Source organism: Erpetoichthys calabaricus, chromosome 5, assembly GCF_900747795.2.
Source record: "Erpetoichthys calabaricus chromosome 5, fErpCal1.3, whole genome shotgun sequence".
Taxonomy (NCBI): Eukaryota; Metazoa; Chordata; class Cladistia; order Polypteriformes; family Polypteridae; genus Erpetoichthys; species Erpetoichthys calabaricus.
Genome location: NC_041398.2, coordinates 41,950,739 through 41,965,993, shown reverse-complemented (window position 1 = coordinate 41,965,993; position 15,255 = coordinate 41,950,739). Strand labels below are relative to the sequence as shown.

The 15,255-nt window shown below is 36.9% G+C and overlaps 1 protein-coding gene across 9 annotated transcripts in view; it reads left to right on the top strand.

Moving 5' to 3' along the window:
* Positions 1–15,255, top strand: part of dysf (dysferlin, limb girdle muscular dystrophy 2B (autosomal recessive)) — a 311,739-nt gene that overhangs the window by 102,160 nt on the left and 194,324 nt on the right. For all 9 annotated transcript variants that reach the window (XM_051928469.1, XM_051928467.1, XM_051928471.1 and 6 more), the window contains exons 7-16: positions 841–969; positions 1,871–1,933; positions 2,045–2,095; positions 2,345–2,375; positions 7,909–8,024; positions 8,781–8,907; positions 8,983–9,086; positions 10,165–10,233; positions 10,961–11,004; positions 11,089–11,171. In XM_051928469.1, coding sequence (XP_051784429.1) covers positions 841–969; positions 1,871–1,933; positions 2,045–2,095; positions 2,345–2,375; positions 7,909–8,024; positions 8,781–8,907; positions 8,983–9,086; positions 10,165–10,233; positions 10,961–11,004; positions 11,089–11,171 — 817 coding nt within the window. The remainder of the gene's footprint in view (positions 1–840; positions 970–1,870; positions 1,934–2,044; positions 2,096–2,344; positions 2,376–7,908; positions 8,025–8,780; positions 8,908–8,982; positions 9,087–10,164; positions 10,234–10,960; positions 11,005–11,088; positions 11,172–15,255) is intronic.

Here is a 15,255-nt window from a genome sequence, read left to right as displayed (position 1 = left end):
GGTTCGCTTCCTGGTTCCTCCCTGTGTGGATAGCACTTTGAGTACTGAGAAAAGCGCTATATAAATGTAATGAATTATTATTATTATTATTATTATTACGACTGCCAGTTCATAAAGTGGTGACTTCACCACTCACCACTCTGATTTCCACTTCTGATATTACAACCGGAACACTCTTGTCATATGTCTGGTTAAACAATCTTGCTGCTCAGACCCCTCTGTTCACAAAATGCTGGAAACTCCAAGGAAACTATCACCTCTATCTACACGTTTATCAAAACTGCCAGGAGACCCTCACTCACTTATTCACAGTTATAAACTCCTACTTTGGCTAGTTTTATAAATATAATAAGCTAAATAGCAGGTTTTACAGCAGGCTGCAGCCAGAATTTTCCCTTGAAAACAAAATAAATAATGATTGGGAAAATGTACCAATTATCAATGCATGAAAAATTCAACAATTTCAGGCCTAGTTTACTTGATTCATCCATATTTCCAAAGATCGAATTTACTAATCCAGACTGACAATTTGTTGTGAGTATAGGTGTGTGTATTCCAAAGCATTTTGATTTATCGAGTATTGAGAATATTTTTTTTATCTGATGCAGCTGGAATAGGCTCAAGTCCCCACAAATAATTAATATGCACAATAAAGGATGGATGGTTTTTGTTTTAAGCCAGCATACATTTTTCAATAATTGTATTCCAAAGGGAAGAGCCCACATATAAAAATCCTACAGCTCAGCCTGAAGCTAATCATTGATAAGGCTAAGCTCAGAATTTTTTCAGTCAACTTGGAGATCAACATCAGCCTATCTTTTTCTTTTCCCTAATTTGCAGATTCGGGTCCGTGTTATAGAAGGACGGCAGATCCCAGGTGTTAATATCAAAACAGTAGTCAAAGTTACTGTGGCAGGACAGACCAAAAGGACAAGAATTCGAAAGGGGAACAGCCCAATCTTTGATGAGGTAAGTGATCTTGATCTACATTCATCTGAAAAATGTATGCTTAGATCTCAGTTTATCTTTTGCGGAAAAAGCTGACTGTGCAGGACTGAAACTGAGACTTTTTTACGTGATCTATAATAATCCCAGAATGTTACCCAGTCATTTTTTTATTCCTGTCAACTCTATATAGAACCTTTTTAATTAAAGGATTGACTTTTATACTTAGTTGTTTTCCAGTATTCATAGTAAGTCAAAGACGAGATTGGAACCCAAAGTCTATTGATGTATCTACTGAATGGCGAAGTGGTGAAGACATTGTGGTGTAAAACATAGATAGGCATATTTTCAGCTTCAAAAAAAATACATAAACAATAACCTCTAAAACATGCTGCTACTTAAATAGTGGCATGTTCCATGTTACAAGATTGGAAATTCGGAAACTACATCTAAGTTATTCTGAAATCTAAGCAAATCAGTAAACTTCAGCAATGTAAAAGTGTGAAATAATTGTGCCATCAAGATTGTGAAGTGGAGGAGGATAAAATAATCAGATTCATGAGTTATTGAGGTGTGAAACATTGCTTTTAATCAGCCTAAGTCATGTTATCCATTACTGGAGTTTGTTGGATTCCATATACCTGCTGGTATTGAATTTCTGGATAGAGTTGTGGGAGTTTTTTTAAATGTACACATTTTAACTTATTAATGAGAGCAACCCCACTACTCTGGAAGACAGTTAGATAAGTAAACTGATTCTTTGCTCAGTGCAGCCTGGACAAGCAAAAACATAATCCATGCTAAGCATGTGCTAATTAAATAAAACCTACAATGTCTCCTATTAAACAGCAACTGATTAAGCAATCCTTCCAGGTTGTTTTTGTTTTTTTTAAAACATTTGCTTCTTTTTCTCTTTGTTTTGCAGACTTTTTTCTTTAATTTTTTTGAATCTCCTTCTGAGCTGTTTGATGAGCCAGTCTTCATCACTGTGAGTATCTCAAATATCAGTGAATCACACAATCCTGGGTCATTGTGTTTAACTTATGAAGTGCAGTGAGTCCTTAAAACTCCACTTCTCCACCCTCTTCTCATTTTGCAGGTGTTTGATTCACGTTCTCTTCGCACAGATGCTGTGATTGGAGAATTTCGGGTATGTAGTTTTCTTTTCATCACAAGAAAGCCAAAGCTCTGAATCAATCTTTCCAGAATTAAACACTGCCACCATGTCACTCTGCAGCATGCAGTCGCAGAAGTGTCACTTAAGAACATCCTGAGGGTATTCTGGGAGCAGGGTAGTGACATTTATTTTAGTGCTCTCCAGTTTGGGCTTGAAACTAAAATGCTATCATGTTTGTTGTGGCATTATCCTCATAACCTTCTTGTGTTTGTTATGTTACAGCTTGATGTGGGTACAGTTTACTCTGAGCCTAGTAAGTTGCTGTTTTAAAAGTTTTTTTTCACCTAGTTTATTAATAATTAATATTACATAATATGTTTGTAAGTAATTTCTAGAGTAAAATTTTTAGTTGAGGTACTGCAAAAATGTATTGATTATTCATTTACTTTTACGTAACAAGACCTTAACACAGGCATGTTTTGCTCTTCATAACACTTATAAAACATCAGTAGATGGGTTATTGATGTCTCTGTAGTGTGGCATACTGACATGACGGTAGAGTGACTTGTTAATATGAAGGATTCACAGATCTCATACTAAATATCTTATACTAAATCGGATGTGTCAAGAGAAATGCGGCTCAATTTAGCCACCTCAGAGCACTCCAAAGTGAAGTTTTGTTAGTCGGTTACATTGCAGAGATGAATAAACACTTTACTGATTCTTTATGAGCTTTATGAAGAACCAAAGAAGTCTTTGTTGAGGTCTTGTGACATAATAGTAAATGAGGTATAGATGCAATTTTGCACTACCTAAACTAAAATGTTTCAGTTTCTAATAAAATTACTAATTTATAATAATTTTCGTATTGTATGTATTTATGATATCTTTAAATTATTTTCAAATGTAATTCTTTTAAATATATCTGATAGTCTACTGTTAATGTATAATAAATAATACAATTTTTAATTTATCATAATAAATGTAGCACATGATGGCCAGTCCTACTGCCTCCCACCTCCAAATATCCAGGTCACATTTCCCATTCTGGTCACTGGTTTGTGTGGAGTTCATGTGCTCCACAGGGCCTTACTCTGCATATACCCCATAGGAGGAAAAAAAAAAATATATGATGGAGCATATGAATAATGTGCAAACAGCACCCAGGCAGTAACTGGTGTGAACGTAGGAACGTAGCAGCCACCCAACCCGACACAGACAGACGCAGGAGGCACACTTTCGAAAGCACACCTGATTTTATTTTATTTCCTTTCCTTGTGGGAAACATCTTTCCTGTCTCCCACAAGCACAACACAGTCCAAAGCACAAACCACTGCACAATAGTTTCTTTCTCTTCTTTTCTCCTCCACTCCTCCTCAGCAAGCTTTGTCTCCCTCCCCCTGGCTCAGGCTCCCAGAGTGGTGGCTGCTGGCTCCTTTTATAGCCCACCTGGAATTCCTCCTGGTGTAGTGGAAAAGGTGCTTTCCAGGGCTCAGCAGCAGCACCCATGGATCCCAACATGGCAGCATCAAACTCCAACTCCCATGAAGCCCTCCGGGAGTCCTAAACACCACTACAACCCAGGGGGCTGCCATCTAGTGTTCCAGGGAAGGTACTGTCCTGACCAGGCTTGCTTCCCTGGTTCTCCCAGAGAAGAGGTGTCCTGGCCGAGCAAGGACCCCGGCTGTCCATGACACTGGCTAGGATTTCAACCCTGGATACTGCAGTTTTGTGAGAGCAGTGTTAACCACCCTGTTTCTTAAGGAAAAAAGTTTAGAAACATAACATCTCAACTGAAGACCTTTTCTGAGTGTATGCAGAGACTATTTAAAGTATTCACCCCTTGAAAGTTTTCACATTTTATTGTTATACAGTGCCGTGTTAATCACAGTGGGATTAATTTGGGTTTTAAACAGAAACATACTCTTTAACAACAAAATGAAAAGAGATCTCTATAGAATGATTTACAGAAATTACAAATATAAAACACTAAATAATCTACTGCATAAATATCCACAACTCAGTCATTCCCAGTGCAGTCAATTGTTTTTAGAAGACACATAATTAGTTCAATGACATTTTTGACTTTGATCAACAGGGAATAATCCTTTATGTCAAAGTGAAAGTTTCCTATTTTAATTAAAAATATAACACACAAAATAACTGCATGTAGTAAATGCACATTTGGCAGCCATGACAGTGAAATCTGTGTGCTCAGATTTCCATCAGTTCTTTGGGCTCAGCCATTGTTCCCTATTCTTTTTCACAAACCTGTTCAAGTTCTGTCAGGTTGCATGAAGATTGTGAATACAATACACAATACAATACAGTTTATTTTTGTATAGCCCAAAATCACACAAGAAGTGCCGCAATGGGCTTTAACAGGCCCTGCCTCTTGACAGCCCCCCAGCCTTGACTCTCTAAGAAGACAAGGAAAAACTCCCAAAAAAACCTTGTAGGGAAAAATGGAAGAAACCTTGGGAAAGGCAGTTCAAAGAGAGACCCCTTTCCAGGTAGATTGGGCGTGCAGTGGGTGTCAAAAGAAGGGGGTCAATACAATACAATACACAGAACAGAACAAATCCTCAATACAGTATAAAAATAAACATTTTAGAAGTACGAAGCAGAATTTAACAGTAGATGATATCACATAAGAAGATTTGGATATATTTAGAGTCCTGGAGACCTCATCCATCAAGCTGCCTCCCCCATTTGGCCATTCCATGGCTGAAACAGCGCTGGGCCAGCCAATCCAATAAAAGGACCCCTGCTTCCTACGATTCCTGCGATCCTCCATCAGGGATGACTTTACCTTAAGGCTAAACAACTTGGCAGGTGGGCCGTGGCACCAAGTGCCATATTTGAGTACCGAGAAGAGAAACAGAATAGGTGAGGGTTAGTATCCAATTCTAACTATCATGTTACTTATGTTTTAGCACTAATGACTAACAACAGAGATGCAGTCTGTCCAGTTAATCAGCAGCTCTAGTCAGGATATGCTAAACTGAAGTAGTGAGTCTTCAGCTGGGATTTAAAAGCTGAGACCAAAGGGGCATCCCTTATAGTAGCAGGCAGACCATTCCACAGTTTAGGGGCCCTGTAACTAAAAGCTCGACCTCCCATTGTTATCTTATTAATCCTTGGAATCATAAGCAGACTGGCATCTTGAGATCTTAATGTGCGCTCAGGTTTGTAAGTCATGATAAGTTCAGACAAGTAAGCCGGACCTTGGCCATTTAATGCTTTATATGTTAAAAGGAGGATTTTGAAATCTGCCCTAAACTTAACCAGGAGCCAGTGTAAGGATTTAAGAACTGAAGTTATGTTTTAGCATTTTCTTGTTCTTGTAATAATTCTTGCAGCCGCATTTTGTATTAACTGGAGGCTGCATAGAGAACAGTTTGAACATCCAGTGAACACTGCATTGTAGTAGTCAATCCTACTAGAGATAAATGCATGAATTATTTTCTCAGAATCCTGTTTATTTAGAAAGCGCCTTAATTTCCTAACATTTTTAAGATGGAAGAAACATGATTTGGACAACTTTGTAATATGCGCTTTAAATGACATGCTAGAGTCAAAGATAACTCCTAGATTGCGGGCTGATTCAGTAAAATTAATGGGGATTCCAACTGAGTTAAATGATGACAAAATATTGTTATGATCAGCGTCATTCCCTCCAACAATCAACATCTCTGTTTTATCTGTGTTTAAAGACAAGTAGTTCTCATTCATCCTCTCCTTTAATTCATTAACAAAACTAATTAAAGACAACATTGGAGAAACTTCATTTGATTTAAATGAAAAGTATAACTGGGTGTCATCTGCATACGAGTGAAAATTAACATTATGTTTCCTAATGAGAGATCCCAGTGGAAGCGTGTAAAGTGAAAACAATAAAGGTCCCAGAACTGAGCCCTGCGGGACACCATATTGAACTTCTGTGTATAATGATGGAGTACTGTCAGCACATTTCTGTACATATTGGAATCGATTTGATAAATAAGAACTAAACCAAGCGAGCACGGTGCCCGTAAGCCCAACATCACTTTCTAGCCTGTGCAGTAAAATAGAATTATCAATGGTGTCAAATGCTGCACTTAAGTCCAACAACATAATTACAGTGGAGTTTCCTTCATCAGAGGATATCTAAATGTCGTTTACAACCTGTGTTCGTGCCGTTTCTGTACTATGACCAGTGAGGAAACCAGATTGGAATTTCTCAAATAAATTGTAATGCGTAAGGTGTGTCTGAAGCTGACTGGCGACTACTTTTTCTAGTATTTTAGAGAGAAACGGTAAATTTGAAATAGGCCTATAATTATTTAGTATGTGTGGGTCTAGGTCTGACTTTTTAAGTAATGGTTTAATGACTGACACTTTTAGTGCATCGGGTACTGTGCCATGCAATAATGAACTATTAATAATGTTTAGAATAGGCGCTGCCAGAACATCCATTGCACTTTTTACTAGTTTTGTTGGCACTGGATCTAGGGAACAAGTATTGGGCTTCATTTTAGAAATTAAAGTTAAGACTTCCTGCTCAGTTACAGGATTAAAATTACTAAAGTGCTGAATGCAATGTGAGGCAGGGTCTGCTAAGCTAGTATTTGGTTTTTAGTGTGATGCAGAGATCTGGGATCTTATATTTTTAATTTTCTCATTGAAGAAGTTCATAAAGTCTGTGAATGAACAGCCTTTGCCAAGTCCCCCCACAAATTCTCAGTTGGATTAAATATGGACTCTGTGGGACCACTGCAGGACATTAACATTCTTGTTTATAAGGCATTCATGTGTAACTTTGGCTTTATGATTGGTGTCGTTATCTTGAGGGAAAACAAATCTTCTCTCAGTGTGCAGGTTTTTCCTGTGGAAATTCTCCATATTTACCTACATTCATTTTCCCCTCTATCTTCAAAAGCTTTCTAGAACCTGTTGCAGAAAAGCATCCCCACAACATGATGCTGAGGCCATGATGGTTCAGAGTGGACATGGTGTGTTTTGATAATGTACAATGTTCAATAATGAATGGTGTTTAGTCTGATAGCTAAAATGTCTGATTTTGGTCTCATCAATAGCACCTTCTCCCAAATAACTTCAGAATCTCCCATGTGCCTTCTGGCAAACTCTGTTTTTTTGTATTTTTTTTTTTTTGTTAACAGTAGATTTCACATTGCAAATTGTGTAGCATCTGGGCAGCAGTTTGTTCAGACTCATCCAGTGTAGCTTCTAATTCCTTCAGAGTTCTCAAAGGTCTCATGGTGGCCTCCCTCACTGTACTAGCACAAGGTTTTTGTGGACAGCCTGCTCTGTGCAGATTTGTGGCTCTTCCTTTCTCTTTCCATTTCTTCATGTTTGATTTAGCTGGACGCCAAGGGATATTCAGTGATATTTTCTTGTCTCCATCCCCTGACTTGTGCTTTTCAGTCACAGAGGTGCTTGGAGTGTTCTTTTGTCTTCATTGTGTAGATCAGGCCACCATGCTGATTCAACACAACTTAGCCCTTCCTAATTTATAGTACAATCAAGTGAAACTTCACAAAGGTGATCTCCATTGAACTAATTAAAATTTGAAAATGTACACGGGTTGAATGCTTTTCATAGGCACTGTATGTAAACAGCATACTTTATGCATGTGTATATATGGAGCTTATATCTTATCCTACATATTTTAAAATGTATTTATTTTTTCACTTTTTTTAACAAGGGATGTTATATATTTCTTTTACTTATTGTCTTTTTCTGCCCTAACATTAAACATTTTTGCCCGTATTGGACATCATTTTTTTCATTTTCAGTAAAGCCCATACATATTTATAACTCTATGTATATGTCTGACTCTGCAGAACATGCCTTCCTCAGGCGGTGGCTTCTTCTTTCTGACCCTGATGACCTGTCTGCTGGGGCTAAAGGCTATTTGAAAGTCAGTCTCTTTGTCCTTGGTCCAGGAGACGAGGCACCAGTAAGTTAGAAAATGGAGACTTTATGTTATGTAGCTATGCATTGTGATCAGATTTGTATTCAGTTCAGTTGTATAATCATGACTACACATTATAGTGTGATTGTTATGTTTTGTAAACACTGAGCCAGGCTGTCACCCACTACCACTGTCTTGCTGGAAAGAAGGACGAGACCAAGTGCTGTTTCCAATGAAGTGCATTTTCTATCATACATGTGTCTTGATTGCCTCACTATCACCATTAAAGCCAAAGTGTTTCTTCTCCTATCTTTTAGTAAGACAATGAGGCTTCTGTCTTTTTGTTTCAATGGAGATGGGTTGATTTTGTTCAGTGGTGTACCTGCAAGGGTATCAAAGGGTTTATTCAACGCTGCCCTTAACCTTCAAGTAAATAAAGCGAGGTTGTAATAAAATTAAATTTTAATTTCCAAAGACTTATCGTGTTCTTCCAAAAATATTAAACCTGTATATGAGTGAAGATGATCCAAAGACAATTACTTTTAGGATTAATTCTTACACAAAGGTCATTTCCTTAAATAGATGATTTGTAGTATTTTGAGATTTTAACATTCTATGCAAAGAAAGTCCACATGTTTAGCAAATCCAGTCCCTATAACCTAATGAGGTTTGGTAAATTTGCTTTATCCTACCAAGTTCTTGTAAAGGCCAGCCAGGTCCTGTTTCTGTATCCCAGAGATGGCTGACAGTTCCCATGATCACTGTGTCTTTGTCCACTGTGTGGATTTGTCTGCATTTTAGGTTGAGAAAAAGGAAATCTCAGATGATAAAGAAGACATTGAGGGGAACTTGCTGCGGCCAGCTGGTCTGGCTTTGAGGGGAGCCCATTTCACAATGAGGGTGTACAGATCTGAGGATCTGCCACAGAGTGAGTGTTCAAGAATTTCTGCATTGAGATTTTAATCTGTCAACACTTCCCTGACCACCTCTTGCATTCCTATAGTGGATGATGCCTTTTTAGATGGAATGAAGCAAATATTTGGCTTTGACAGCAACCGGAAGAACCTTGTGGACCCCTTTGTTGAAGTCAAATTTGCTGGAAAGACGGTGAGTATAGGATCTTTTACTCATGTCTGTTCAGAATGAGAAGCCAGTGCTCAAGAGGCCAGCACATATTAAATTATCAAATTTAGAAACAGGCTTGAAAGGAACAATGGGTATGGAACCAGTTTGTGAGGGGAATTGGAAGGGCCTGCTCACCATTTTGGGGAAAGTGAAGAGATATTCAATAAGGGAAAGGTAGGGTCCTGGTGCTTACTAGGGTAATTTTCCATTTTCACATTGTTAAAATGATGTCAGGCAGAGCTTTGTTGGGAGTGCTAAGAATCAAAGTACTTTTGTAACTAATGCTGAGAGTACTAGGCTAGGTAACTTAGGAATTAAAGAGAAGTGTTCTTTGTGTCCAACTGTTTGATGTCTAGATGTAAGAATATACTAACAGAAGTTCTCAGATTTTTCTTGAAGTCATCATTACTATTACTGCAGTCATGCAATGAGTGTCTTGTAGTACTATGTGCCTCTTTAATTGCTTCTTGTTGAAAATCTAGCTAGCTGGTCAGGGGTTCTGTAAAATTTAGAATCAAATAGATCAATATAGTACTTAGAACAAGAGAAGGTCAGATGTGTTATGTTGTGCTGCCATCATGTGGCTGAATGTAAAAGTGCACCTGACAAGGTATTTAAATACGGATTGGAGATACCCTTACATTTTCCACACAGCAATTTCTGTGTTTAACATACACTTATATACACTTATACTTTGCATTTATATACACTTGTATACAATAGTGTTTTTATTTATGGGTGACATGTTGACAGTATTTCACTGCTGCCCGACAACACCAAGGACCTGGGTTTAATTACTGGCCCAGTATGGAGTTACCACATTCTTCCCTTTTATCCATTGGTTTTCTCGAAGTTCTCCAGTGTCCACACATGTCCTAGTTTCATAAATATTAAGCTGATATGTTATAGGTGATTGTGCAAGTTTATTTGTGTGTTTTTATCAAGAAGGAAGGCTTGCTTGTGCCTTCACATGGCTGGTTGCCTTTTTGTGGATCAGTGTCACACATTTAAGTTTGCTATAACTGTAACACAGTTCTTCTAATGTTTATTTTTCTTTCAGATTTGTACCAAAGTTCTTGAGAAAAATGCAAATCCAGAGTGGAACCAGAGCCTCATTTTGCCAATTAGGGTAATAAGCAAACCAAATTAAAAATGGTAAAATCACATTATGAGACTTCAGTGACTGAATAAATATTGCTGGATAATAAATCCTTTGTATTAAACTTTGTAACAGTGGGCACACTTATTAATCAAGTGATGCAATTTATGATCAACTACAAAGTGATAATCTTTCAGGTCTTAGGAGGTGATCAGGCAGACTCTGTAGATGGACTCTTGGGTTCCATAGATTGAAATCAATGAATTGTATTTATTCTTGGTGTTCTTTTAAGTCAATCAGTTCAGAACAGTGCACTTATTTTCACATTCAAATAGTTTATTAGTGTAATAAAATAATATAGAAAACACAGAAGATGGCTGCCCTTAATAATAGTGTCTCATTCTGTTGACTAACAGAAAAAGAACTTCAATAAAGTTTATAAACACTTTTGCCACTTGGTGTTAAAAGTTGATAGAGAGATTGCACTGATTGCAGAGTTACTTCATTGCTTTTTTAATATTCCTATAGTCAATTTAAAAAATATTTTTAAAGAACTAAAAACTAAAGTCAACAAAGAAACTTCAGTGCACAGTGTACATATATAATGTATATCATTTTTTAGTTAAAGTTATATTGTGTGGAATATGTTACACAAGTAATGCGAGATTTTTTCACAGAGTTTTTTTATATTGTTTCTCATTGTTGGCTAGTGTTGGTAAAACATATACATATATAAATATATTTTTTTCATATCCAGTTTCCTTCAATGTGTGAAAAAATGAGAATTCGTGCAATTGATCGGTAAGTATCCTCATTGAATGACTGTAATACATGGTAGATCTCACCAGCTTACTGTACTGACGATGGTTTAATTTTATTTCTTAGGGACTGGTCAAGCCAAAATGATGTGATCGGCACCAGCTTCCTCTGCATGTCCAAAATCTCAGCCCCAGGAGGAGAAATTGAAGGTATAGTAGCTCTCAGAGACTGGAGCTGAAGCATGTTTTGCTAATTTCCTACATGTCCTAGGTGTGTAGTCACTGGGAAGAGGAGAGACAAGGAAAGAGTAGAGGAGACAAAGAAAAATGAGGATATTATTAAAGAAAGAAGAGGGGTGGAGAAAGAAGAGTTCATAGAAGTTTGAGAATGAAAAAAAAGCTATTTAGAACATAGTAGGCAGGTGGGGCTGAAGCATGGGAGGAAGAAGAGATTTGAAGATCATTGGCAATAGTGTATTGGTGGGTCTACCTCTTGTTCCCACAGAATTTTCATTTCAACTGATCCTCTGCATTAGATATAATTAAAACAATATTCATCACTCAAACTGTTCATTTACTATACTCCAGCTGAAGTTTCAAGAACACTAAAACTGACCACAGAATTTATACATTCATGTTAGGAAATCACTCAGCGTGTTAAAGAGACCTATACACTCATGGGATAATCAGAAATTCTATGGAGTATGAAAAAAACTGTCATGTTAAGTTTAATTATTTTTTTTTACCTGATTTCACTTAGAAATTTGCTTAGTTTGCCATACAGCAGGAAAATGGAAAGTAATTTATACTTTAACACGTGTGATATATCACCTTGGCATGGTTTCATGATGTATAAATACACAATATGACTAAAAGTATGTGGACGTCATTGACAAATTTTGAGTTGTTCTTAACAGATGCATAAAATCAAGACATAGCCATGCAATTGTTGTTGACAATCATTGGCAAGAGATGGGGCCATTTTATGGCACTGTCATAGAATACCACTTTTGCCACATGTAAGTATGGTAAATTTATGTCCTTCTTGATCTGACCTACTCAATTGTAAGTGCTAATATTGTGAAGTGGAAGCATCTAGGACCAACAACAATTTAGCCACAAAGTGGTGGACCATACAAACTCAGAGTGATGCCGCTGAGTGCTGAATGGGTTCCCATTGTTGAGCACACGAGCCTAAGATTACTATGTGCAATGGAAAGCATTGGCTGCAGTGGTGTAAAGCAGGCTGCTATTGGACTCTGGAACAGTATAAGCATGCTGTATGAAGTGATAAATCATGCTTCACTATCTGGCAATCTGATGGACTAATCTGAGTTAGATGAATGCCAGGAGAATGATACCAAATGAACTGCATAGTGCCTGCTGTAAAGATTGATGGAGGATGGACAAAGGACTGGGGTAGTTTTTCCGATTTTTGGGTTAGGCCCCATGGTTCCAGTGAAGGGTACTGCTAATGCTTGTACAAACACAGACATTTAAAAAACTTTGTGGCAACAGTTTTGTGAAGGTCCTTTTCGGTTAGTGGAAAGCATCCACAGAACAGTGGAGGCTGGTATAGCCACAAAGGGGGAGCCAACTTCATAGTAATGCTCATGGCTTTGGAATGGGGTGTCTAACAAGCTCATATCGGTGTGATGGTCAGGTACCCACAAACTTTTGGCCATATAGTGTATAGCTTAGGCATTAAACTGTAAACCACAGAGTTAACTGGTACATTTGCCACAACTGAGTCATATATTAACACTGGGCAAATCACTTAGTTTACTGGACTGTAGGAAAACGGAAAATAGTTTACACTTGTGAATTATAAGGCTTTAACATGTGTAATATATTATTTTGGTATAGTTTACATGATGTATAAGGAATATAAAATATTAATACAGTATATGCATAGTATAATATAATGATATTTATATCATATTTATATCATATATATATATGGTGAGTCAAAATTATGTTAATGCTAATGGTACTGCAATGTATATACTTACAGGTATATACACTTTTTGTGCACAATTTATGTGCCACATATTTTACATCTGTTGAACATGATGGTGAAGAGGTTGAAACATTCCTAGAAATCATCGTGCACATATGAAGTATGTTTTGTGAATAAATTGTTTCCGCCATTCAATTGTTAAAATAATTTTGACTCACCCTGATATATATATGTATACACACATTATATAACATAATGATTTTTATGATATATACCCACAAACATGTATATATATTATGTATTGTAAGAATAATACAAGAACACATTAGAAAGGGTTTGGGGCAATTTCGTGGGGTTGAGGGCACTTTCGTGAACCTGTATATTTTGATGAGAAAACAAAACAAAAGTGAAACAAGATCAGACTGAGGTGATGTGGATGAGGAGGTGCTTATATGGCATTTAGACAGGGGGAGGCGGGTCCATGATGGCGTGTGACAGAAGTGACGTCAGAAGTGGAACAGGTGTGTCAGTCTTCCATTCTGCCATAATGTTTCCTTGATTTACCCCTCTGTTACACAGGTTAAAATTACAAATTAAATAATTCAGACAAGATTAAAGCACACATTATAGACTTTCATTTAATGGTATTTGCATACATTTTGGTCACATAATGCAGTAATGACAATACTTTTTGTACATGGCACCCACATTAGTCATGAAAACATAGGAAAAAACAATGATAATGTTTTGCAATTAACAATCATATAGTGAACAGCACAAGTGGGAGAATGTTCGATTGCAAGTCAGCAGCATCATGGTTTCAGTTCTGCCTGTATAATTTTCTTTACCTCAGTCTTATATTATTATGTTTATTAAACAAACCTATAAAACTAAAACTACAAAACTACAAAATGATCTACACTATGCAAGTGATATAAAAATAATTATTTATTAATTAGGGGGCTTACCCCCTGCTCGCTTCACTTGCCAACCCCCTTGGCCTGCACTACGCACCAGCCACTTCACATCTGTGCCGCTCACGTTGTAAACAGGGGGGCTGAATGCATCACAAGGAGACACGGTCGGTCCTCCGAAACCCCCTCTTAAACGGTGATATAATAGGAAAAAAATACATTTTTTTTTTAATCTTTATCTCGTGCGGCACTTCGAACATTTAAAAGCCTGTACAGCAGCTGTCTTTGTCATCTACTCTTTGTCTTTAATTTCCGGCTCCCCGGGCATGGTTAAATCTCGTGAGTTCTTGATATTTTTTAGTTTATAATTTAACAACAGAATAAGAAAATCTAACAACATCACATTAACGTTTGATAAATTCTGTAAAGAATGATGCCAAACATATATATGTAGGTTTAAAAAATAAACCCGATTTAAAGCATGACAAAAAATGTCACATAAAATCGTTGAACTTTTAGGCTTAGGATTTTACATATATATAGAGTAGATGCAAGATTCTTTATCAAAAATAAAAATATTAAGCATTGTTAAACAAATAACATATTCACACCACTCAGTCTTTACTTCTGACTATTTCTTATGTTCTGGATGTACATTTATTTTGAAAATTCATAATAATATCTTCTGATTTGCTATGAATTTTCAATTGCTGTCTTCTTTAATCTGTAATTTAAACTAATTATATACTACCAGTGTGACTTTCTTTTAATTATAATTCACAACAAAAAATGTAATTCATCCTTTCAAATGTTACATTTAATCAATGAAACTTTATTACACAACAGCTACATTTTAAATTTAGTATTGTCACAAAACAATGGACAACAGGAAGTAATACATCTCACAGACATTTGTGTAGAAACAGATCACTCTCTAAATGAAATGTAGTTATTTTATATAACTTTCAGTGTGACAGCTGTCACAAAGATGTTTTACAGATCTCTTTACAGTGAGAGATTCCACATAACTCAATCAATATCGACCATTCTGAGACATTTTAGTGTTTTACATTATACTGCAGGTGAAACTGGGCAGTAGTGGTGCTAATGGAGAAGCTCAGTTGAAATGAAAATTCAAAGAGAATGGCATTCAGAAGGGAAAGAAAAGAGAGAGAGAAAGAGAGATGAGGGGGGAAAGTGCCAGTGAGGGACACAGAAGGCTGCAGCAATGAGTTCTCCTTTACTCCTTCCAACACAAGAGGATGGCCTGCTTGCTGTCTTTTGGTGTTATGTTGTAATCAGTGTGGTGGCATCTAAGTAATGCTGTCTGACTTAGCTCTTGTGCATAATGTTTGTTGATATGATATGATATATGATATCATGTTCTGGAGTGGTGGAGGGTATTGGTGGCTGGCTATTT